Below are 24620 nucleotides of genomic sequence, written 5' to 3' on the forward strand. Positions count from 1 at the left end.
ACCACATGCGTATTTTTCACGCTTTATGTTTCAGGCTTTCGATCTTCCAGGAATAGCGAAAATGGAGTTTCTTTTGTTATTCGCCCTAAGCAAGGATTCCATTGTATCCAACAAACTGTACGTTGCGTTCTTATAGAAAAAAAACAAAACACATACAACTCCTCTTACCCCTTTTCTGAATCTTTATGTTTTTCTTACGACGGTGGCCGGATTTCAACTTTCCTTACTATATACATATATCTTTCCGGGGTTATCAAGAAAATTGATGAAAAACTGGTGGAGAAAATTCATTTGCTTAAACATTTTGGAAATCTTTATTATTTTCCAAATATTTTTAAAAATTGATTTTTGTAGTTATTGAAAGTAACTATTTGATTATGGATCATTTAATAGTGGGAAATACCAATCGTCCTTCCCATCACATTCGGACAGCGGCTTCAGGGTCCAGTCTGAAAAGTAATAAGCAGAAATATGATTGATATTAATTCTATGTAATGCAATTTCAATTGTTCGTATAGAAGGTGTGTTAACTGTCTAGTTGCGTATAACTTCGGTAGGCGAGAATAAATGTAAATTTGTCAATGTGTTGATCGTAGTTAAAACTTTCCATTGGTAACTTACTTTCCTTACTCCTACATGCAACCAATTTGAAAGTACAATTATTGCCAAAAATACGATATTGTTCACCGTTGAAGCCACACACATATGAAGCTTCATATTCACACCTTTCTGGACAAGAATCATCCTCTTGTTCCCTATTGTCACCCACCTGAACGACACCGAACATGCCTTCTTGTCCACCACATGCAGCATTGGATCGTGCTCTCAACCATTCTATAAAAAGAAGAAATACATCAGCATATGTTTCAAAAATGAAAAGAATAATATAATAAGGATTAGAATATAGATAGCGGCTAAAAAATTCTTCAAAAGATTCTTCTATCGAACGAAGCCAAAAGTTCGCAATTCTTTGTTGTTAAGAACCCAAGTCTCCGAGAAGTACATGAGGACTCTCAAGATCATTGTCTTGTATTGTCAGGTGGGACGTTTCAAGCGGGACAGGTTTTGTAAGTTTAAATAGGCTCTGTTAGCAGTTGTGATTTTCGTCCTTAGACAGGAGAAATTATCAACAGTCTCAAAGTTGTAGTCTCCTAATTTGATTGTTCTCATTTGGCCAGTAGTATTTGATGTTGTAGTTTTTTTATTCTTTGGTGCTGACGTTGACACCATACTTAGTCTTCCCTTCTTCAATGTGCAGTCCAAATTCTCACGCCAGAGGATCTGGATGAATGTAGATTGAAAATCTCGGATTGTTTTTTCCATAATGTCGATATCGTCAACATAGGTCAATAGTTGGGTAGGCTTGAAGGGGATGGTGCGTTTCGTGCTTACGTCAGCATCGCGGATCACTTTTTCCAGGGACCGGTTAAAGAGGATACTTGATAGGGCATCCCCTTGTCTTAGACCGTTGTTGATGCCGAATGGTCTCGAGAGTAATCCTGCTGATTTTATTTGGCCTCGTACATTGGTCAGGGTCAGCCTAGTCAGTCTTATCAATTTAATGGGGATATCAAATTCTCTCATGGCCGTGTGCAGCTTTACCCCCTATGCCATCATAGGCGAAATGGAAGTCGATGAAAAGATAACGTAACTGATGTCCATATTCCAACAGTTTTTCTATCGCTTGCCGTACAGAGAAAACCTGATCTGTTGCTGATTTACCTGAAATGAAGCCTCTTTGGTATGGACCAATGATGTTCTGGGCGAATGGGGCTAGGCGGCCTAGCAAGATATCTGAGAATATCTTGATCTATTGATAAACTTTTTGATGTAGTTGGTTGCCTCCGTATTGAACCAGTTCGACTGTACTTCGATGGGCTCCTGGCGACTTATAACTTTTAAGCCGATGGATTGCAAGGACTGTTTATATGCCCATTCTGTCGGAAATCAGATTTTCTTCTTTGTCTCGGCAGGGTGAGCATCGATGTATATAAGGCTTCATCCTGCTGACTAGTTGGTAAAACTTCCAGGCCTGGTGCAGTTGCTCCTTGTACATCTCGAGTTCACACACTTGTTGCTTCTCCTATCCTTTTTCCGTCTGTGAAGTCGCTTCTCAACTCGATGGAGTTCGTGATCGGCCTCTGCACGCGCCTTGATTTTCAGAGGGGATTGTAGGCGGTGTTTTAATTCGAATCCGGAGCACTACGACAACGAGATAGTAATCCGACTCTATATAGGCCCCCTATATGTTCTCACATTCATCAAGACTGAGAAGTGGCGGCGGTCAATCAACATGTAGTCAATTTAGTTAAAACTGGTCCAGTCTGGAGAGGCCCATATATGTTTGTGGATTGCTTTCCGCGCAAACCAAGTATTTCCAACAACTATTTCGTGCGATGCTGCTTGCTGACTAATCCGCAATCCGTTATAGTTAGTGTTTTTATGTAAGCTATTAGAGCCGACGTATCACCTGAATACGGGCTGACTTGACTGATAAAATCTCGCCAAATGTTAACATCTTATACTTGGGACAAGATTTCTCTCTACTTCCTCGCAGAAGGTATCCTTCTCCCACTCTGCAGTCCACAATGAACGAGTATGAACGTTAGTGAGGTTTATATTTCGAAATTTACCTTGTAAACACAGAGTGCATAGCCTTTCACTTATGTTTTCAAACCGAATAGTAGTATTAGCTGGCTGCTGAGCAGGATTCGGTCTGTACAGAGAACGCACGTTCCATGAGAAAATGCGGAAATCATTAGTCCGTTTTCAATGCCAGGTTCATTGTTGTGAATTCAATCCAGTCCGTGACTTGGTAACTTCGGTTTTCCGTGTTGGGTTGTCCGAACTACCCAACCACCAACCTGGAGGACCAGTTGGTACAATTTGGAACTTTAATTATTAGCTTTATTTGAGCAAATATTGGAACGGGCCACAGATACTAAATTGTGATTTTTGATTTTTTCAGATTTTTCAGCTGAATAGGTTTTGAGTATGAGACCTGTTTCATCCAGTATCAAAAATAGGACCAGTTTCGAAAAGTACGAATTGAGACGTTTCATTTGATACCCCACTTAGCCATGTATGGAGAAACGGCGGCGGTTCCCATAATATTGTACTTAAATCCCTCATAAATTGCCTAGATGTTCTGGGACTCGCGCACAATTTGATTCCAACTATGTGGAAATACACCATTTGGAAACGTACTCGATGTTGCGGAAGTTTTCGGCGGATTTTTCTACTAACCTACCACCGGCTACCATCATCAGAGCCCTATAAATTGTTAAGTAGGTAGGATCGTTCGAGTCTAAATGTTTGGTACTTAGTGCTAGTATTAGGTAAAATCCGGTATCTGCACGACATTATGATAACTCGGAAAGAAACTGTGTAGATGTCCCACCCTCCTCAAAGGAACAAACAATAGACATATGAATATTTAAGCATTCCTCGCCATACTTCCTTCAGCTACCCCCTTATATGTATTCTTGAGCATTCTGGATCAAGTTTCACATATTTGCTCTCGTAACATCATCGCCAGTGAACACTTCACTTCATTGAACTAGTAGTTCTCATTCCATTGTGAAATTTATTGTAGGCAAATAATTTATATTATGATTTGTGTAGTCTCTTTTTTCGGGAGGCGAAGAACCCTTCACTAGGGGAACTGAAGAAGAGGGAAGCAGCAGAGATCAATCGACAAGCGGGGGTGCTATACTAGCGTGATCAAGGCATCCGACGACTATTCTAGCCGGATAATTTTCGGAACAAAGACTCATTCGTGAGAACAGAACAGATTTCTTTAATAAAGCATAAAACTATCTAAATGTATTTTGAGTTACGGTTTCTATTGAAAACCTTGAAATTTGACATTATATTTAATCATATACTTACTTTTGTTTTCATTGCAATTAGCTACATTCATTTCACACTGATTGCTGAAAATTTTATTAGTCCTTCCATCTGTCGCGCAAATAGGTTGATAATTCATGGGGCAAATTCTGGGGCATTCTTCAACTGATCTTTTACTCTCTTCAGCCATGAGATCGCAGTGGCTCTTTGGATGTTGAATCCACACTATTATAGAAGAAATAATATATTGTGATATAAAAATTATTAGTTTTCATCAATTTTTTTTTTAAATTCTAAAAACTGAGCAGAGCGAGTTAGATCCTTGTAAGATCTTTCTTGACTTGTATTGTTGCTTAGTTCATGCGCGACATCGTGACTATCTCTTGTGTTTAATAGCCCGTTATGTACGACAGAATAGCATACTTTTCAAAATCTTATTATTATTTTGTTAATGGAAAGTCGCACTGCATTCTTAAAGAACTAGTTTATATATTAATCATAGTATCTCAAACAAGCCTATAACCGTCAGGAATTTTAGTATGTTCCCTACTTCCAGATCTTTCAACTTTGCATTTGGTATTAAGTGTTCTCCCAGATGCCTCGACTTACTTTGCGCAAGTGTCCGACACTGTCCCAGAATGTGTATAGAGGTTTCATCACACTCCGCACAAAACCTGCAGGCAGTGTGCGTAGATAACCCTAGCTTCCCTTGGTGATAGTTTAGCCGATAGTAACTAGTGAGAATTCCCACTATGATTCGGAGGTTCTTTTTGGTGACGTTTAAGCAATCCTTTGTGCGCATAGGTTCGTATCCCCCAATAAGCACTCTGGACTGTTCCATTCCTGCTAGGCCCGCCCAGTATAGTTCCCTCAACCGTTCCTTTTCATTTTTTAATGTCAGAACCATGAAACCGTTCCGGATTCTACAGAAGGGTTCTGGGTCATGTAAACGCGTCCCTATTCCCCCCTTGGCTAGTTCGCCCGCTGCCTCAATGCCTTTCAACCCAGCATGGCCTCGAACCCAGAGTATCCAGAGCTTGTTGGACGAGCCAAGTGTATTCAGTCACTCAAGGCATTCCCATACCACTTTAGAGTTCACCTGGTTAGACCTAAGTGTCTTGATCGTTGTCGGTGAGAATAGAAATGTTCTACCCCCGTAGTTCCTTTGGAGATTAAGGAATGCACATCTATCTATGGCGTATATTTCCGCCTGGAATATGCTAGTGTACCTAACAATTGGCTCCTAGTACATTTTCCTTAGACCAATGACATCGGCACCCGCTCCCTCTGCTGTGAGGGATCCGTCAGTGTACCAAGTTATCAGTTGCTAGTTTAAGCCGTATGTCGCAGCCACGTTCTCCCAGTTTGCCTTGTTACTCCAATGAGTTTCAAATTTCTTATCAAATTATCATGTTATCCCTTGGTATCAGTAATTCGGGATACCGCTAGAAAGAATATCAATATTCTTTAGGCAGCTCCCCGCCTCACTGATACTTGCCTGCATCTGTATGTGCAGATGGAGAGGGGTTAATCTCAGAAGGACCTCCAAGAATGCCATTGGGCATGTCCTCATTGCCTCACTGATACACACGCAACCCATGCTTTGGAGTTTGTGTAATTCCCTGGTTTGTGTGCTGACTTCGGTTCTTTCTGCCCAGATTACCCCCCATAGGTAATCATTGGCCCTACTATTGCAGTATATATTCAAAGTAGTATCTTCGGGCTGCAACCCCATTTTTTCCTTGCTATGGACCTACAAGTCATCAGAGCCTTCGTGGCTTCCCACAAGTGTTTCCGACATGTGTCGGAATAAGTAATTTTTAGTCTAGCGTAATTCCCAAATATTTGACCTCTGTTTCTCGTTTCACCTCCATGTCATGTAACCTTATGGTTCTATGGTGATCAAGCTTACGTTTCCAACCACAGTACCATATGGTGGTTATGGCTGGATTGATCCGCAGTTCCACCATCCTGCACCTGGCACTAGTAACCCTTAGTCCAGTTTGGATTCGATTACCCTACAGATTAAAACAATGTCGTCCGCGAAACCCTGGACCTGTGTTCCAGTATTTGTTAGCACGTCCAAGAGTTCGTCCACTACCATACTCCACATAAGTGGCGATAGTACCCAGCCCTGTGGACAACCTTGAGTAGTGTTCATGACAATAGAATTTGTACCTGTCAGTACTTCTATTTGCCTGCATTCTAGCATTTTGCCCATCCAGAATGCCAGGGTGTTTCCCACTCCCTTGTGGTTCAGGGCATCTTGTATCTCTATGTGGGATGTGTTGCAAATGCCCTTCGATATCCAAAAACGCGCACAGTGCAATTTCTTTTGTTTCTATGGTACCCCGTAGTATTTACCTCCATCAGCTGATATAGAGCCGTTTCAGTTGACCATCCTGCCCGGTAAGCGTGTTGACAGTGATGTAAGGGATTACGCTTTAGAACGTTAGACCTTCTCCACCGTTTTGAATACGAACGATGATTCATTGGCAAATTGGTTCGAAAGATTTAATGTCAAAAGGATCCTTTTTACCCGCTTTCGGAATAAAGACCACTTTTGCCCGTCTCCATGCCCTTGGTATGTATCCCAATGCTATGCTCCCCCTTACCACCCTCAGAAGAGACTCTAAGATAATTCCTAGGCCTCTCTGGATTAGTGCTGAGAAAAGACCATCTATTCCGAGAGATTTCAGTGGTTTAAAAGTTCCCACTACCCACTTTAGTCTAGCTTCTGAGCATACCTCTTTTGCTAGTTTCCAGCTCTGCTTCCTTTCCCTTTTATTCGTTGTTGGGGTGTCAGGCAGAATGTTGTCACCTGCCACCGTGGGGTAGGACTCCGGGAAATTAATTCTGAGAAGCAAGTGTACCCTGTCCTCCTCATTCTCGGCAAATGTCCCATCTTCCTTTTTCAAGCAGACAGAGGATATTTCCCCGTCTTTGGCTACAGCCTTGTACAGCCTGGTTGCTTTTGTGATCTGTTCGATCCCTTCACAGAATTCCCTCAAGCTGTTCCGTTTCGCTTCCCTGATCGCGTTGCTATACGCATTCAGCACATTTTTAAACCTCTACCAGTCCTCGGTTTGTTTTGCCCGGTTGAAGAGTTTTCGTGCCTCTGTTCTCATTCTGGCCAGGTTCCTGTTACACCATGGTACATCGGGTAATGTGAAAAGTCTCTTCAAAGCACTCTAAAGCGGAGAAGTTTATTAAACGTTGTCTATTCGCTTGCAATAGTCAGAATAAATACTAAGTAACGGTGGTTTGGTAATCAGACTTTGCCTTTAACTTTAACTTTAACAACTTTAATAATAATAATCGTTGGTGTAACAATTAAATTGGATCAGGGCCTTGAAGTATGTTAGAGCACTTCATTCAAGACCGTAACGGTACACTATAGGATTATGGTACCTCATAGGAGGTAATGTGGTCAGCATTGCCAGCCAACAGTGAGATTAGAACCGCGACCTGCCATAAGACAAACAACATTAAAGTGGAGATTGTAAGGTACATTACTTCATTTCTTTTTGGCCCCGCAGGGACCTTAAATTTATGAGATCAGATGAAGTGATGAAATCAAATAGCTTCTCTTGTCTATGATTTCATTTGCTACTTCCCCAACAAATATTCGCCCTCAAACTACGTGTAGAAGAAGTGCCAACTTCTCGGCAAATCATGGCGTGAGTTGGAACACTTTGCCAAAAACCAACAGCGATAGCGCATAAGTGTAGGTCACGCTGTATACCCCATATGGGGGTTAATGGCAACCACCAGGTACGGCAAGAAAAAAACAGAAGAAACGGTGAAATTAGCAGAAGAAAAGAGTGGAGGAAAACAATGGAAGACACGCTAACAAAAAGCTGCAGAATGCTAAATAATTCCAAAATGTTTAAAGCTGCGGATGAAATCACTTAGGAAAATTTCGAATATGGAATGGCGAAATGGAAACCGAAGGCCCAAGAAACGAATAGTTACAAGATGAAACCGGGGGGAAACCGGAAACTAGACGATTCAGGTATAAAAGGTTTTATGTATTTCTTTTATGAGGGGATTTGAGTGTGCATTTGTCCCATTAGTATGTAGCACGTAATATATACATATGTTATGTGAAAATATCCACTCCAAGTGATATGGACATTCATAGCCTTGAATTTGCAGAGAAGCGACAGCTACATTGCTGCAAAATTTCGCGCTTCTGGGGTGAACTTAAGGGGGGTTTTTCTGAAAATTGTAGTAATGTGCTATTATTCTCTTTATTTGAACAGGTATCGGGATGAAGAGTATTTCGGAGCCTAGGCACCCTATAATGGCAGCCTCCTGATTTTTTTCAGATTTTTCGGTTGATTAGTTCCTGAGAATGGGTTCGTTAAATAAATGATAACTTTAAACCCCCCGCTCTCCCCACCCTTCCAACAAATGTCAAAACTAAGACCGGCTTCTACTATCCGTACTAGTGCTATCCGAGACCTTTAATTTGATACCCCACATGGTTATATTTGATGAAAAAATGTACACCTTCCTTTTGCATATATGGGGACCCCCCTTTAATTCGACGTAAAAGGATGTAACTCACTATATGCGTTGTTTTACACAAAACCTAAAAAGGCTTTAAAGGAATTCATCAGTGATGTAAAGCTGCAGAAATGCAGAGTGCGATGTGAATAAAGTGATTTCGACCCAGCTTGCCAAGAGGTAAGCAAAGAGAAAGCATCAAAACGACAGGAGTAGATCACTCAAAAGGTTCAGAAACCGCAGAATGAATCTACCTAGATAACTAAAAAGTGGCACAAGGGTATCAAGTAGGACATTACACTGTTTGAAAGGTGGTGAAGCAGCTTTCGGAAAGGCGCAATGGCATCAAGTAAGAAGTCTGAAGGCAACAGGAAAATGTAAAACGCTATCAGGGAAAGGTAATTATTAAGCAAAACTTGGGTCATTGCACAACAGACGTGGCAAAATCAAATGCTAAGAGGCAAACAGCTTAGGAATAACAGACAACATGAAAGGTTAAAAAGTCCAATACTAACGTGTATGTCCAGAAGCAAATGGTATATTCAGAATAGAGAAATAAAACTAATAATCGCTGGCGCAACAATCCGTATTGGATCAGGGCCTTGAAGTGTGTTAGAGCACTTCATTCAGGACTGTAACTGTAACTGTAGTACACTGTTGGAGCCAATGTGGCGCTCGCCCGAGATTACTGCCCTGATCTGACTCAGGTACTCATTCACAGCTGAGTCGACTGGTATCCGACAACCAGGCACGATCATAAATCCCTCTTCCACCAGTGAGATTTGAACCGCGACCTTGCGCAACGACAGCCCAGCTGAAGCCCGTGAATGGAAAAGAATATTCTGGAATACTGAGAACCGCCATAGGGGAAATACTCAGCTACAATACAGTGACAAGCTTGGGAACCCACTGCAGTAGAAGGTAAACTTTTGTCACAGAGGTAACATTTAAAAAAAATGTGTAAAGTATGAGCTAGATATGAAATGTTTTGCGTATTTCTTCTATAAAAATATTAGAGTGGACATTTGTCCATTAATATGTACCAGGTAATATATGCAAATATTATGCGAGAATATCCACTTTCGTATGATACTGACATTCAAAGTCTTGAATTTGCACAGAAGCGACAACTGTGACCAATTATAACTTTGTTAGTAATACTCCGATTTCTCTCAAATTTCGTGATTATTATTAACTATTTTGAAAAGATATTGGTATAAAAGGTATTTCGGAGCTTAGGCACTATATAGTAATCGATTAGGTACTAACACTGAGGGAGGAGGAACGTGGTCTCCGAAACGATTGTATGCGGGAAAACCTAGTTCTTTTTTGAACTTATATACCAACTGTAAAAAAAACATGGACATTAAATTCAACTATATAGTAATTGGGTAGTTTCTGAGAATGGATCCGTGGGAGAAATGATCACTTTGGACCCGTCGCATTCCCCACCTTTTCAGCAAATGTCAAAACTACCAGTTTCGGAAAGTACTAACCGAGACCTTCCATTTGATACCCCACCCCCTTTTCGCATGTATGGGGACCCCCCCTCCTTAAATTGGACGTAAAGTGGTGCAACTCACTGTATGTACGAGCGTTCACAGCTCCCATATTTTCATCAAACTTAGTGTCAATCACTATAACTGTTTCCGAGAAAACTCCTTTTGACAGACAGACAGACAGTAAGCCGATTTCAATAAGGTTTTGTTTCACACAAAGCCTTACAAAAGTTCATATCTATAAATATATGAACTTCGTTCAATGTTGGATTAGTGTTCACATGTGAAGTGATTTCGATAAATCGGGTGCTATTCATTTGGAGGATGATTTCAACAAATCCTAAGAGGGTTTAAACCGACCTCGAAATTCTGGAAAGGTTGCGAAAAATACTTACGGCTACCACATAGCAAATTACTCACATCCTCTGTCTCGGCACTTTTGTTCTCTGAGCAGACATTCATTATCAAAAAGCTGGTAATGATCCCCAAGAGAACCACAAATGGGATGTCGTTCGGTACTGCAATTGAAGTTACATCGTTTCTCACTTTTAACGGATCGTTTGTAACACTGGCTCATTTTGGTCTCTTGCCATTCTGAAATGGTTGATGAGTAAATTCGTTAGGTAATGGCCAATCAATCATTTGACGCTGGAAAGTTATTGTAACAAAGGGAGTACAGCACAATACCTTCGAATTATCCCCCAAAAACAGTATCTTTCAGATTCAGAAGAATAAACGAATTACTTTGAGTGCAGCACTCAGCATTCCACGTAATATATGTGTCCTTATCTCAGTGGATGTATGATATCTTAAAATTAATACCCACCATTCGCAGCTCCACAATTTTCTGTTAACATAAGACATGCGTTTTGGAAAATTTTGTAGTCCATTCCGTTGTATCCGCAAACGGGTGCCTTTACGTTCTGGTTACATCTTACCGCACAAGGATCTGCCTGACCATTTACTAGGACCACTGAAACAATAAATTTGTGAAATTTATTAGAAAAGCTACATCGAAACATGTTCAATTTGCAATGTTCAAATAAAAACAATAAGAAAAGGCAATGAACTGCTTTAGTACATGTAATTTTCACTTTTAAACTGTCTTACCAACGGTCACTATCGTCCAGGATAATAAAAACTCCTTCATAATTGTAAAAACTTTCTTTCACTTACAACTCACATTGAGTAATGTGACTCAAACCTTGCGAATTTATTCAGCCAACCCAACAAAGCAATTGTTATCTAGCCTCCATTCATTTATTATCACGATCCACATGTGTTTACCCTCTTTCTATACAAATTTTCCTAATAAATACATCGATACTCGTATCTATTTATTGGCCACTAATAATCCCTCATAGGTTTATCTGTGCGATAAAAATGTTTTCGTTCTTTCTAGTCAGCCCTGAGTTAGCCTTAGTCAGCCATTATACGTGAACAAAGCAAGAAATCTGAAGATTGGAGGCTTTTTTGGGATTTGGCTGTGGTTTTATCTCCGATATAGGGGAATGAGGAGTAGAAACATTATATATGAAGGTGAGGTTTACAGTCGAAAATCCTAAAAAGCTGGTAATGATACCTCTAGATTTTTCCCCAAACTTTTGAAGTGTGTCTAATCTTACACCATTTTAAAGTTGGTCCACAGTGCAGCTAATGAAATACAGTAAATTATTTTCTCGGAGAAATGACGCAGACATAGTAGAATGACAGCAGCAGATTGTAACAAGTCGATGGATCGCAAAATAGGAAGCAACAGCTATTTGAACTCGTAAAAATTCTTACCCCAAATTTTGACAGGCAGGACTAGGCCACTGCTCACAAAGCACCGACAAGCAAGAAGACGTTTCAGATCAGTATATCAGAGTCAGATCCGGGTTGGGGGTTAAGTAGGGCTAACGCCATGAAAGGAGCCTCGGATGGGATGGAGTTTACAACGACCTTCCGGCAACGAAAACATGGAACATGCGCTTCTTGTGCAGGCCGAGTCCTGCTCAACAGTTAGCTAATAACCTGCCTCAATATAAGGCTGATGTAACAGCATTGCAAGAGATGCGTTGGACAGGGACCGGTTTCCTGGATTAAAGCCACTATGCCATATATTATAGCGGCCATCCAGTAAACCATGTCCTCGGAGTAGGTTTCCTTGTCAGCCAAAAAATATTATCGATTGTTATCGATTTTGCGAACATACGCGAAAGGCTATGCACTCTGCGTTCGCGAGGCAAATTTAGAAATATAAGCCTCATTAATGTTCATGCCCCTACAGAGGAAATTGCAGAGTCGGAGAAGGATACCTTCTTCGAGGCAGTTGAGTGGACCCTCGAACCCTGATCCAAGTAGTCCCAAATTGATGTCAAAATCATACTTGGAGTTTTTAACTGTGAAGTAGGATCGGAGCCAATATTCAGGCGATACTTCGGCTTCCATAGCTTACATAAGGATAGCAATGATAACGGACTGCGGTTTTTTCAGTCAGCAGTATAACACAAAATGGTTTTTGAAAGTGTCTGGGTTGGAGGGCTCGGATCACTTACTCACGTTCGAATTACAACACCGCCTACAATCCCCTCTGACAATCAGGGGAGAGTGAATACTGAAGCCACTCACAACCCAGCCTCCATAACACTTATGAGGGGGAAATGGGTGCCCCAATTATGTTCTGGAAATGAAACATCAACAAATGATCTCCACAACTACCTCAAGAGCATTATCATTGATATATAAACATACTTGGACCCAGCCGCAAAAGGAGTCGGAACGGCTGGTTTGACGATGAATGCAAGCTAGCAACGGAGTGGAAGAATGTTACATACCGGACAAAGCGGGCACGCACAGGCACAGGCCTATCATGAACTTCGTCGGGTAGAGAAGCAACTTCACAGATAGAAAAATTAAGCCTGGGAGAACCAACAAGTCTATCAACCCGAAAAGTACAGGGAGAAACCACACCAGGCGCGAAATTATACCAACGAGGCAGCAGGATGAAACCTTATACACTTCGATAATCATTCTACCGAGACAAAGAGGGAAATCTGATTTGCGACAGAATATTCATATAGGAGCGATGGGTTGAGTACTTTGGTGAACTGCTAAACAACCAAAATATCAGCGAATCGAAGGTCTCGTGAACTGAAGTGACAAATGCTGCCACCACCAAGCATGGGAGAAACAGTCCGTGCAAAAACCATAAGTCGCCAGGAGTCGATGGAATTATCGCCGAACTAGTAAAATATGGAGGCGGATCAACCTATGCTCAGGCTGTGATACGACGAATCAATGCCTGACGATTGGCAACGAGGCATTATGTGCCCCATACATAAAAAGGGGGATATCACGTAGTGTAGCAATTATAGAGGTATCACGTAGCTGAGTACCATCTATAAGATTTTCTTCAGTATCTTGCTAGGCCGGATAGCCTCATACGCCCAAAACATCATTGGCCCATACCAAAGAGGCTTCACTCCAGGTAAATCAACAACAGATCAGATTTTCTCGTTGCGGCAAGTGTTGGAAAAACTGTTGGAATATGGACATCAGTTGCACCATCTTTTCGTCGACTTTAAAGCCGCTTATGATAGCATAGCCAGCGTGAAACTGTACACGGCCATGAGAGAATTCGGCAAAATTGATAAGACTGATTAGACTGACCTTGACCAATGTGCGAGACAAGATAAAAGCAACTGGATAGCTTTCGAGATCGTTCAACATCAACAACGGTCTTAGAGGCCTTATCATGCATCTTTTTTCACCTGTACCTGGGAAAAGTGATCTACGATGATGATGTAAATGTGAGAAGTACCATCCTCTTTAATTCTACCCCACTATTGGCCTACACTGACGAAATTGACATTATGGAAAGAGCACTCCCATCATCTATATCGATCAAGCGGCGTTCGCCACGAGATCTTGGACAGTTAAGGGCAAGATGAAATTCATAGTGGAAATGTGAACACCAAAAACTAAAAAAAAGGAACATCATCAAATGTCACTGTTCAACTGAAAACAATAAAAATGGAACCGTTGATAATTTCTCATATCTAGGATCGAAAATCACTACGGATAATAGCTACAAACACGAAATCCGCGCACAGCCAACAGAACCTATTTATCTTACAAAAACTGTTTCACTTGGAACGTCTCACCATAAGGTCAAAGCTCTAACTATACAAGACTATGATGTTGCCACGCCTCATGTATTCCTCGGAAACTTGGGTTCTTAATAAGAAAAATTGCGAAACCATTAACACCCCCTTCTAACGGAACATCCCGGATTCGTTAACGTATCGCAGGATTTCCGTTAGTTGATGTGATGCTACCCGTCGCAACTGGACAACATCGACACCGAAGATCTGATGTCTGATGCGTCCATAGGCGGGGCGCTCGCATAAAAAATGTTCCGTGGGTTCCACTTCCTCATAACAGAAGGGACACGTATCATCTTGAATAATTCCTTTTCTGAACATCTACCCGGCTAGTGAATTATGGCCTGTCAGGATGCGCAAAATACTTTTGAAAGTCCTCCTGCTTTTCAACAGGAGAAACTTTACGGTACGCATGTTCGATTCTGACAGGAAAAGTTTGGTGTGTCCAGCAGCATTACCTTGGGAAAAATTGAAGCCTCTTTTGCTAAAGCATCAGAGATTTTGTTTCCCTCTACACCACAATGACCAGGTACCTAGAGTAAATCCACCGCATTGAATCTAGAAACAGAATTCAGTCGGTTTCTACAATCCTGAATGAATTTTGAAGTGATTAAAGTACTACTCAACGCCCTCAATGCGATGCGTCTGCCCTCCAAATGCTCGTCAATCATCCAGGTTGCCGCCCTTAGGATCGCTTGCACTTCAGCCTAAAAGACCTTTGTGTATTGTCCCAAAAGAAAAGCCAACTTCTCGTTTTTATTCGAGAGGTAGACTCCTGCTCCAGAACCACTTTTTGTTTTTGAGCCATCAGTGTAGAAGACGTCAGTACTGGTTCGTACCAGTTTTTTCTTCGTTTCAAGATAACATCATATCTTGAAGATGTATGGGGTTTTGAGAATCGAAAGGCATTGCGAAACCTAGATTCAGTTCTCCCAATGACTCTTCCAATGCTCTGTGCCCCCACATCCGCTGCTTTCCCATAGATTTAATCGAATTAGTCTATGAGCGGCTCTCATTGCAGTGCTCTGAATAAACAAATCCAAATTGCAAATTGAGTAATGCATTCAGAGCTGCGCCGGATGTGGAGCTCATGGCACCGGTGATACCCAGACACACAATTCTTTACAGTGTGGCTAGTTTACAGCGAAAACTCTTTCGTCTCACGTTAAGCCACTCACTCTTCAGTGATGCATCTTCTATCTTTGAAACCAAAGAATGAAGAGCAAATTCACAGGACTTTCCACGTTGGTAAGCATGTTGGCTTTCATTTAGGGTGTGCAGCCTTAACATTCAGTGTGGATCTCACCGGGGTTAACAACTTGTCCTCACCTTTCGCCGAAAGTTCCGATTTCTCTGGATATCGCCAGACTTGGTGATGTAGCAACGTCCATGTCCTCATTCCCAAAAAACTTCGTCTTCTTTCGCAGTGCCTTCCGTTATTGCCGGCTAGAAGCCCTCCTAGGTTCGCAGGGTCCAGACTGCATGGATCTGTTTTCACTTACCGGCATTAGACCAGTTCTGTCCACATCACCAGTTTCCCTTTCTTCCGTTTTTCCGGATGCAGGTCGAGGAGAAGGTTCTGACAGGCAAATCTGTAGTCCCTTCTCCTTTACGGCTAAAGTTTCCTTCTGCAGGCCTCCCTCCTTCGTATTTTAGAAGCCTTGGGCAACAGTGTCACAGGCAGGTCGGCCATAGTCAGATTTCCAGTTCCTCCTTTGTTTTCATCTTCATGTGTCTTTGGACACCTTTAGTGCAATAGTAAACTACCACAAACTCTCCCACCACGACAAGATGGTGTCCGAGGGGTAGAAGGAGGAGGGATATAGTAAATCTTTATATTATCGTTTTAAAATGAAAATCAAGCCTTGTAGGGTAAAAGTATTTATTCACGAATACGCTCCATGATACAGTCAGTAAAGTGATTTTTTTTGAAAACTATAACGACATTCGAACCGCCGCCAGAGTTTAAGTACTGCGTTCTCATAGGAGGCTCACATTTATTAAAAAGTCATGTAAAATACATTTGCTATATTTTATTCTACTCCGCTTCATTTGTTTTTTTACCAATGGTAATTCTGAAAGTTTAATTTTAATGTTCTACTTTGTAAATGAGCATTATAGGGTATCATGTAACAGTTTCATTGCGTCTTTCATTTTTTCTAACTAAGTTACAAGTAGTGTAAAATTTTTATCTTTGAGTTATAATAGTTTTTGAACCTTCGTACAAGTGAATTTATAAAACACTTTTGAATATTTTCATGGTTTTATGAAAATAGGACTAACAATACGCACTTAGATATTCATGATCATCTGACTGACTGTGCGAGGACGTGACAATTTATTAATGCTTCATTCTTATTCATTTAAAATTGAAAATTAGTCATTTGTGAAATTTAAGGTAGTGTCATTTGCAGTGTATCTGATGACTGGGGGCACCCAGAAAATTCTACTTTATATTAAATTAAAATTAGATAAATGCAGTCCATATTTATCAATAATTCATTCCTTCTGGGTTAAAAACAGCAATGTCCAAATGCTCGTCAATAAATAATCGAACTCAGTGCGTCCTGCTAAACTGCTGAAATGGTATGGAATTATTTACAGAACTTTTATATAATCAGGACCCGATTGTTCTAAGGATAATTTCACTTTAATGTTCATTTCCGGTACTTTTACCGAAGAAAATAAATAAATTCAATTATAGACTCTCCGTGCCCTCACACACCTTATACTGGGAAAGCGAACAGGTTGCTCTCGAAATAATAGTATTTGCGAAATAAAAGGATCACGAAAGTACTGGTGGCAACACCTTTGCGTTTCTCGATCCCTAAGTAAGTGCTAATAAACTACAGAAAAGCATAAAGGCCTTTCCCCGAGTAGCTTTACAATAGTTTAATCCATTCCGCAAATACTACAGAAGGGAAACTTACGTGCGCAAACTTCGGAATGAACCTGTAAATTGTTTGTGGTACGCCAATCCCTGGAAAACCCAATATTTTTGACTACTGACCCTCAGGAATATCGATACGTTCATTCTTAAATGTTTGTTCATTCGAGATTCCAGAAAAATTCCATGCAACTCGTTTTCAATTACTAATGGGCTTCCTACCGCTCCCTGGAAAAGAAGGCAGAGAAAGCCTTAGCCTTGCCCTTTACCAATCTGTAATTTCTTAAAAATGGTTGTTCAAAATTAAATCACAGAATCAAAATTGAAATATGTATAGACACAGATGATTCGATAAGTAATTTGATTCGATATGGAAAACAAAAATATAATCTTCCTTTTATACTTTTCAAGTTTATTTCTTCCAAATTTATTTTATTTGTTTGAACTTTTCCATATGTAAATTTGTTGCTCCAGGACTGTAAGGTACTACCCAGAGCACAGTGAAAAACAACAGAAAATTTTGTAGCAAGCCTAAATCGGCAACCAAACATTCATCCTATAACCGTCACCGCGGTTTTCTTCTGTTTTCCATCAAATTTACATTCACTGGTCCTTCCTTTATATCTAGCAACCAACATTGGGGGCCGAAAATCCACCACCACGTTTTTTAACAAAAATTCTCAGTGTAGTGCAGTTTTGGAATTCTGTGGTTCGTGACATCCCGTCGAAATAATTCCTAGCAATTGACAATTTGGATAGTGGGTAGGTTGGTTAAGGTAGTAACCAGAAAACATAGAACAGCAACCGAAAAACATAAGGAGGGCAGATGTGAGGTAGCGTCGAAAAAATGCCCCTACCCTTGCAACGAAACCATCAACCATTTTTGAATTAAACAAAAAAAATATGGATTCTTATCGAAAATAAGTGATCCGCCCAGCGAAATGTGGGGATCAGCTCCTTCACGAAATTTGTAAACTTAGAATCAAATCACATCCCCAGGCAAAACATGCGATGACAGATTTTTCAAAGAAGAGGTCATATTCCTGCTGATAATACGTTTTGGAGGATACCACACCTGCGCGAAGAAACATCCACTTACAAAGGACGGGAAGTGTCAATCTGCAGTCACAGAAATAATAAATAAACAGCGGTCTACGCGGATGCCAGAGACAAGCTTATAGATGGATTTGAAATTGAAGAGTCAATATAGGTCACGATGCTCTCATTGAATAATGCAGCCAAAGATATGAGCAACAAACTGCAGCCGAAAAGTAGTAGCTCCTATCTTAGAGACACTCCTTCACGTCTTATCAAATAGCCAACCCAAAAATTCTGAATGGGCCGCATGGTACAGATCACGGATGAAAATGGGTGTCATAGGAGTAAGAAAAGGAAGCTGATCACACAAGAAAACGGGTCTCTCCCTTGGACTAATTCAAGACCAGGGAGGGGAGGAGATTGTAACAACCCGATAGACAACCAAACATCGATAACTGTCACCAAGAGGTCATCAGGGAAAGATGGAATGATCGAAGAAGTTTGGTGGTTTTTCTCTTGCAATTAAGAAAGTCGTATCTCGTGAAGCAGGATCCCTCTTTCTTTATATATTATTGAATTTTATGGTGTAGAAAATCAGAGAACCTCTCCGATTATCACCAAGAGTATATTAGTGTTAGTTGTGGACTGGAAAAAACATCGAAAAAGGCACAATTCAGACAAGTCACGCTCTTAACCAGATAGGAACGGAAACCAGAGATGCATCACATTCTCCAGGAATGCAATGCACACTGAAAGAAAAAGTGGTGAACGATTAAAGTAAGAGTTGAGTCATAGCCGGTCCTAATTCGCTTATAGAAAGAGAAGAAATAGGTGACTTCAAGTTAAATGGCTATAAGCAACCGCAGCTATGACGGAAAGAACTTAGGAAGATATGAACCTAAACTCGCATATAGATAATCTGCAGGAATCGTCTAAGTTGGTGACTCATCAAAATCGGGTTTGATGAGTAGCTCAAGTGCTGTTTTTAATATTTTCTTTACTATTTGTACTCTTATAATTTCAATGTTTGATACGTGCTCAGAACACCAAAGCTGGATTTGTATTTGTTTTGTATCTCAAACTGATTTAGAACTCGTCCTCATCGACCTCCTTTCTAAGTGGGTTTCAGGATGATTCCCGTGGATTGCAGAGTAGATATACAGGTGGGTTCAACGGAGACAAGTTTGATTATTCAAGATGAAAGTAACACGGTAGAACTTCGCCTGGCTCACTTTAATTCTATACCATAACAGCCATTGTTGGGATGTTTCAGATAATCTTGACGATTTGGGAAACTTTTAAACGTGGGCTAGAAGTAAACACGTCAGACTGCTATCCAAGGTCGTGTAGTTTAATCCCATCAGGGGCACGGTCCCGGGTTTTCTTCCCATTTCCATTCTTGTCTAAAATTCCTATTCTCAACTCATATCCAACAAAATAATCCTTTTCCAATTGAAACCATAGACCTTACCTATGCAAAAGTGTGCTACAAAATTGTATCAAAAGCATCGACGTCAATTAGCATGGTCGCGGTGGCCAGCAGACCTTTTTTCAGCAATGCTGTAAATAATTGTCCTGTCCTATGTATATTTCACTAAAGTCGCTGCACATTATTCGGTAGATTCCGCTTTTTTCCTTCGCTGTCAAAGGATCTTTGACGCTTCCCAGTAAATTCCGCAAGGTGGACCATCGACTCGAACCTATGACTTCCAGTTGAAGTTTTCATAGGACAGACTAAACGCCTGATAACGACTAGATTTAATGAACACATGAAGGAAGCGGTAAGTAGTGTTCGGAAACAAAAGTCATGCATAAGATCATCCGTGGCACCGCACATAGTCGAGGAAGCCCATACCATTCAACACGAAAATCTTGAGCTCTTGCGTCACACAAACCGAACGACAACCTTGGATCCTTGGGAAAGTCTAGAAATTTTGAGAGAAGACGCGACACGGTTATTAAACACAGATTCCGGTAATTGCCCCTCAAAATTAATAAGACTCGTTATTAAACCTTATTAAAATCGGTTTACTGTCTGTCTGTCTGTCTGTCCGTCACACGCATTTTTCTCGGAGACGGTTATAGCCATTGACACCATTTGGTAGAAAGGTGGGAACTGTGAACGCTCACGCATACAATGAATTATATCCTTTTACGTTGAATTTAAGGGGAGATCCCCATACATGCAAAAGGAGGGTGTAAATTTTTTTCCACCAAATATAGTCACGTAGGGTATCAAATCAAAGTTCTCGGCTAGTACTTTTCGAAGTCGGTCTTAGTTTTGACATTTGTTAGAAAGGGCGGAGTGCGGGGGGTTTAAAGTGATCATTTATTTAAGGGGGCCATTCTCAGAAACTATCCAACCGAAAAATTTTTAAAAAATCAGGAGGCTGCCACTATATGGTGCCTAGGCTCCGAAATACCTTCCATACCAATATCTGTTCAAATAAAGTTAATAATAGTATATCACTATAATTTTTAGTAATTGGCTGCGAAACCCCCCTTAAGTTCATCCTAGCACCACAAATTGCAATGACATAGGCTATAATATAGAGCATGACCTTACCAAGTTTGGTGGAAATCGCACTATTACTAACAAAGTTATAATCCGTCAAGTTTGTTGCTTCTTTCAAATTTAACACTATGAATGTCAATATCACCCGAAAGTGGATACTCTCACATAATATAATATATGGATATATTACGTGCTACGTACTAAAAAATACACAAAACCTTTCGTACCTGAAGCGTCCAGCTTCCGGCTTTCCGACTTGTTTAAAAAGTAATTTAGGTAATTAGCGTTTAAGTATAAAAGAACCGTATAATCGTAATTGTTTTTAGAAGCTTTGTACTGATGAAGGGGGTAAGTTGCTCCGGAAACATATATCTACACTGGAAAATAAAAATAGTAGTTTGGAGTAAGCTACTGGTCTATCAAATCCAATCAAACTTTTTGAAAAATAGCTGCCGCTTTTAAACTATAAACAATCAAAATTCAGATACAAATGCACTTAAAGGTGCGTTATTTACACTTCCCATAACGCATTGTCTCGTTAGTTAATTGTAATTTATCCCGGCTTAGATTCAAACCACTCACCAGTGACGTCACTAGACATTTAAGTCAAACTCCGTATTATTCCTGCTTTTCCAGAATACAAAATTTGAAAAATAAATTAATCAATGGGCGCTTACAAAAAGTTTGTTTCCACCGGATATGTCAACAAGCAAGAAAATGAAACTACATTTCGACAAAAAAAACATCATAAATGCAAACCCTCTGAAAACGAACCAAATCACTTATCGAATTATTCCTGTTTCCATTGTCTCATATTATTTTAATATCAAAGTTTTTTTTGGTATAGATGAATGAAAATGTGTGCTTATTTACGGGACATGTATACTCTACTGTACTGCAAAATATATTATCCGCATCGAGGAAGTCACAATTTTCCTTTTCTAAAAATTTTACATGCGAGTAACGAAGGCGAATTGGACAGTCTGAATTCTGAAAAAAAGAGAATGTTTTCACTTTGTAAATATAAACCATATTCTCATGATTTTTTGTAATATTGTAGCTTTTAATATTTCTTATGAGATTTGTATCCCTGCAACAAGTAACAGAAACACTTGTTAGGTGCTACTTCACTGCGTATTGTAGTAACAATACTATCATACACTAACACTTTGCGTTGACATGCATCCTTTTTAGACTGGTCCTGAAAAATTTCTCCTATCCAGGGTCGAAAATCACAAACGACGATGAAATCCACGCAGGGTTTTTGGCAGGTAGCAGATCCTATTTCAGCTTTGAAAAACTGTCCCGCTCGCGCGAAATTGCCATCATAACCGAACCTTATTGAAACTAGCATGATAGCGTATATGGGTGTGTATCACCCAAAGGGTTTATATGCGTACTTGCAATCCCTAAGTCTAACTCTGCTTGAATTCGAGCAATTGCTTGATAATCTTGCTCTCATCGTAAGGAAAGTATTCCAAAATGAATGCCTTTGACTTCAACGCTTAGGCCCGGGGGGCGCAGTCTATTAGAAGCCTTCCCGCAGTTGAGTATAGTTCTGGCCAACGAAGGTAATATAAACACAATTCGAAAAAGGAAGTCTGGCTCAGTTATAGATTTGACCTTTGCCAGCTCTGCACTGTCGCGTAGTATGTCCTCGTGTGTCAGCGATCGCTACACCCACAACAATCACCAGGCAGTCTTCTTTGAATTATGTTATAGAGGAAGTCCTAGAGCAGAGGACCAGACAAGCTGAAATCAAGAAAGACGTCAGGCTAATCTACAAAAGCTTTGGATGAGCATTTCTTCATATAGGCGTGGCTAGACCAACCTGCCAAAGCTGGCGCTTCTATATAAACATCCGCAGGAAAACGAGGTCTCTCAGGGTTCCCTGCTGGACCCATGCTTTTGTAGAATATCATGTAGAACGATGTACTTAATCTTTCAGTTCCCGAAGAAGCCGGCAACATAATGCTGGTTGTAGTCGCAAAGCATCTCGCAGTTCCTGTGTTATACTCATGTGAAGCAATCAGTGTTGTTAAGGCTTGATTGCAGAATTCTGGACTGACACTTGTGGAAAAAACGGAAGCCTTTCTTATCACCAAGTGCTTTAAAAGAAATCACTCCTGTATTTAAATTAGGAATAATAAGATCACTTCCAAACCGGCCAACAAATAGTTGAGAGTGATGATATCCACGAAGCTCAGTTCTAAGCAATACTTGCTACTGCAAGCGCTCGCGGCAAAGCATCCATTGCAAGTATGGTTCTTTCAAGGATGATGGAGTTCACCATCTAGGAAATGATGCCGATTGACATCTTGGCAGACGAGAACATATACAATCTGGAGTTCATCTCTCCTTTATGGCAGATCAAAAAAGCGGTACTCGGTTGGAGAAACGAACCCCTCACCTGATTGCCCAAACTGCGATGGAGTATCCAGAGGACCCAGTCTTTCATTGTTCCAGACTGGTGGAAGAAAGGAACAACCTAGAGAATTGTTGATTCCAGAAAATCTGGTGCGAAGAATTCTAACATGTTAGGAGGATTAGGATGCGATCAACTTCATGATCGGACCTATGCAGAGCAAGCTACGAAAGGCAGCGATGACCGGAATAGCACGGTTACGGGACTTCTAAAACTCTTCAACTCGGGCAAAGCAAACCGGAATTGGTCACAGTACCAACGTATTAACAACGTATAGCAAAATGTTTAGAGAGGTGAAGCGAAAAGTGAAGCGAAATAACTTTAGGATGTGATGAGATTGAACAAACTACAGAAGCATTCATTCTATACAAGGTTAAAGCCAAGGACAGAACAATATCCTTCGTCAGCCTTTTTATAATACGCAAAACCCAACATGGGTGCGAATTATATCGAAAGTAAATCCGCCCACATTCCTAACCTTGACCGGCGCTAGACAATTATTTTTTCGGAATTTAGGAGTCCGCATCCATTTGACGTCGGACCGGGCCAAATAGAGAGCAATTTACTCCCACTCTTTTTGGTCCACGGACTACTTTTTTGGCCTTACACCCAAAGTTCAAAATGGACGTTTAAAATTCACTTTAAAGTTCCTCATAAATAACCCTAATTTCAGCTGCATGATAAATTAATCAACAAAAAACCTTGAAAACGGATTTATACGGGCGAAATTGTTACCGGTAATGCTTGGCCCCAACCTGCTGCTGTCATAGTATGCTCTCTCCACAGGTCCGATGGCGAGTACCCTCCAAAATTTATCGTATGCAGTAGAGAGTTCTGCTTGAATTCCATTTGAACCTGATTCGCATGCGAAAATAGATTATAGTCGATACTAGCACTAATTTGTGAAGAATAAGAAGCCAAGTACCTTCAGCAAACCAATATCGAATTGTAGATCGTGATAAACAACATAGTTTGGATGTGGAATAAACAGCGAAATATCATTCAATTCTTGATATCCATTTTTAGTTTCATCGCGTTCTATGTCGCCAGCCATTACAAACTGAAGTGAAGCGTTGCGAGATAAGTTGCAAATGCTGGAAGGAGCTTTATAATGATTACCTTCGGTTGCGGCCCATTTACATCTGTTTCATCCACCACAACGCAACGAGCTGCTGTTAACACATGGAAGGAGGTGATCAATGCCCCAGAACATTTTATTCCGTAGTTGCTGTACAGGATGGCAACCTGAACATTAAGAGTTAAAGGATCGCTTTTGGTCACATACTTAAATTGCTAACTTACAACATAAGGGAATTGGCCCAGCCGAGCTTCACTGTTGTCTAGAAGCTGGGGGTAGTCAAAATTGCTCGACGTGGTTGCGAGACTGTCCGGATCATCTGTGATAGGATTGGTTTGTTCATCAAATGAAGTTTCGTACGGTTCAGTGGTTTCTGGGGCGTTAGACGTATTTTTATCTCTACCGTCTGCGCTAACTTCAGCGCAAATGAGACACAATGAAATAACTAAAATTCTCCATGCCATAACTCCCAAAAACATATCAATAACAAAAAATAAAACTCCCTCAAAAATGACATAAAACTAAATTAATTGCAATCAAAAAATTTATTTGTGACTTTGATTAATTCATAATCTAAGACAGGAATGTGAGTGCGATGCAAATGTCACAAATACTCACTTAGAATGCGAGAACCCTTCAAGAAGTTACCACACGATGAGTTTTTGAAGGCAA

At 40.5% G+C, this 24620-nt stretch overlaps 2 protein-coding genes across 10 annotated transcripts; both read right to left on the reverse strand.

Annotated features, from left to right (window-relative positions):
* Nucleotides 1-286: 286 nt before the first annotated feature.
* On the reverse strand, nt 287-11131 carry LOC119652930 (agrin-like). Of its 4 annotated transcripts, none has more exons than XM_038057317.1 (6): nt 10971-11131; nt 10687-10833; nt 10281-10454; nt 3892-4074; nt 622-834; nt 287-449 (listed from the first exon to the last, which is right to left on the reverse strand). In XM_038057317.1, the coding sequence occupies exons 1-6, from the start codon at nt 11008-11010 to the stop codon at nt 376-378; spliced, it is 831 nt and encodes a 276-aa protein (XP_037913245.1). In that variant the 5' UTR covers nt 11011-11131; the 3' UTR covers nt 287-375. The 4 variants fall into 4 exon arrangements, with proteins under 4 accessions (XP_037913245.1, XP_037913247.1, XP_037913246.1 ...); XM_038057318.1 differs by having other exon boundaries at nt 296-449; nt 770-834; nt 3888-4074; XM_038057320.1 differs by having other exon boundaries at nt 301-449; nt 770-834.
* A 4892-nt stretch (nt 11132-16023) lies between these two features.
* On the reverse strand, nt 16024-24543 carry LOC119651790 (chymotrypsin-1-like). Of its 6 annotated transcripts, none has more exons than XM_038055550.1 (7): nt 24173-24543; nt 23990-24115; nt 23796-23930; nt 23606-23725; nt 21319-21435; nt 16936-17120; nt 16024-16583 (listed from the first exon to the last, which is right to left on the reverse strand). In XM_038055550.1, exons 1-7 carry the CDS (start codon nt 24425-24427, stop codon nt 16505-16507), a joined length of 1017 nt encoding a protein of 338 aa, XP_037911478.1. In that variant the 5' UTR covers nt 24428-24543; the 3' UTR covers nt 16024-16504. The 6 variants fall into 6 exon arrangements, with proteins under 6 accessions (XP_037911478.1, XP_037911480.1, XP_037911482.1 ...); XM_038055552.1 differs by having other exon boundaries at nt 16442-16583; nt 21337-21435; XM_038055551.1 differs by having other exon boundaries at nt 16443-16580.
* Between the last annotated feature and the right edge of the window lie 77 nt (nt 24544-24620).

This window comes from Hermetia illucens, chromosome 3, assembly GCF_905115235.1.
Source record: "Hermetia illucens chromosome 3, iHerIll2.2.curated.20191125, whole genome shotgun sequence".
NCBI lineage: Eukaryota > Metazoa > Arthropoda > Insecta > Diptera > Stratiomyidae > Hermetia > Hermetia illucens.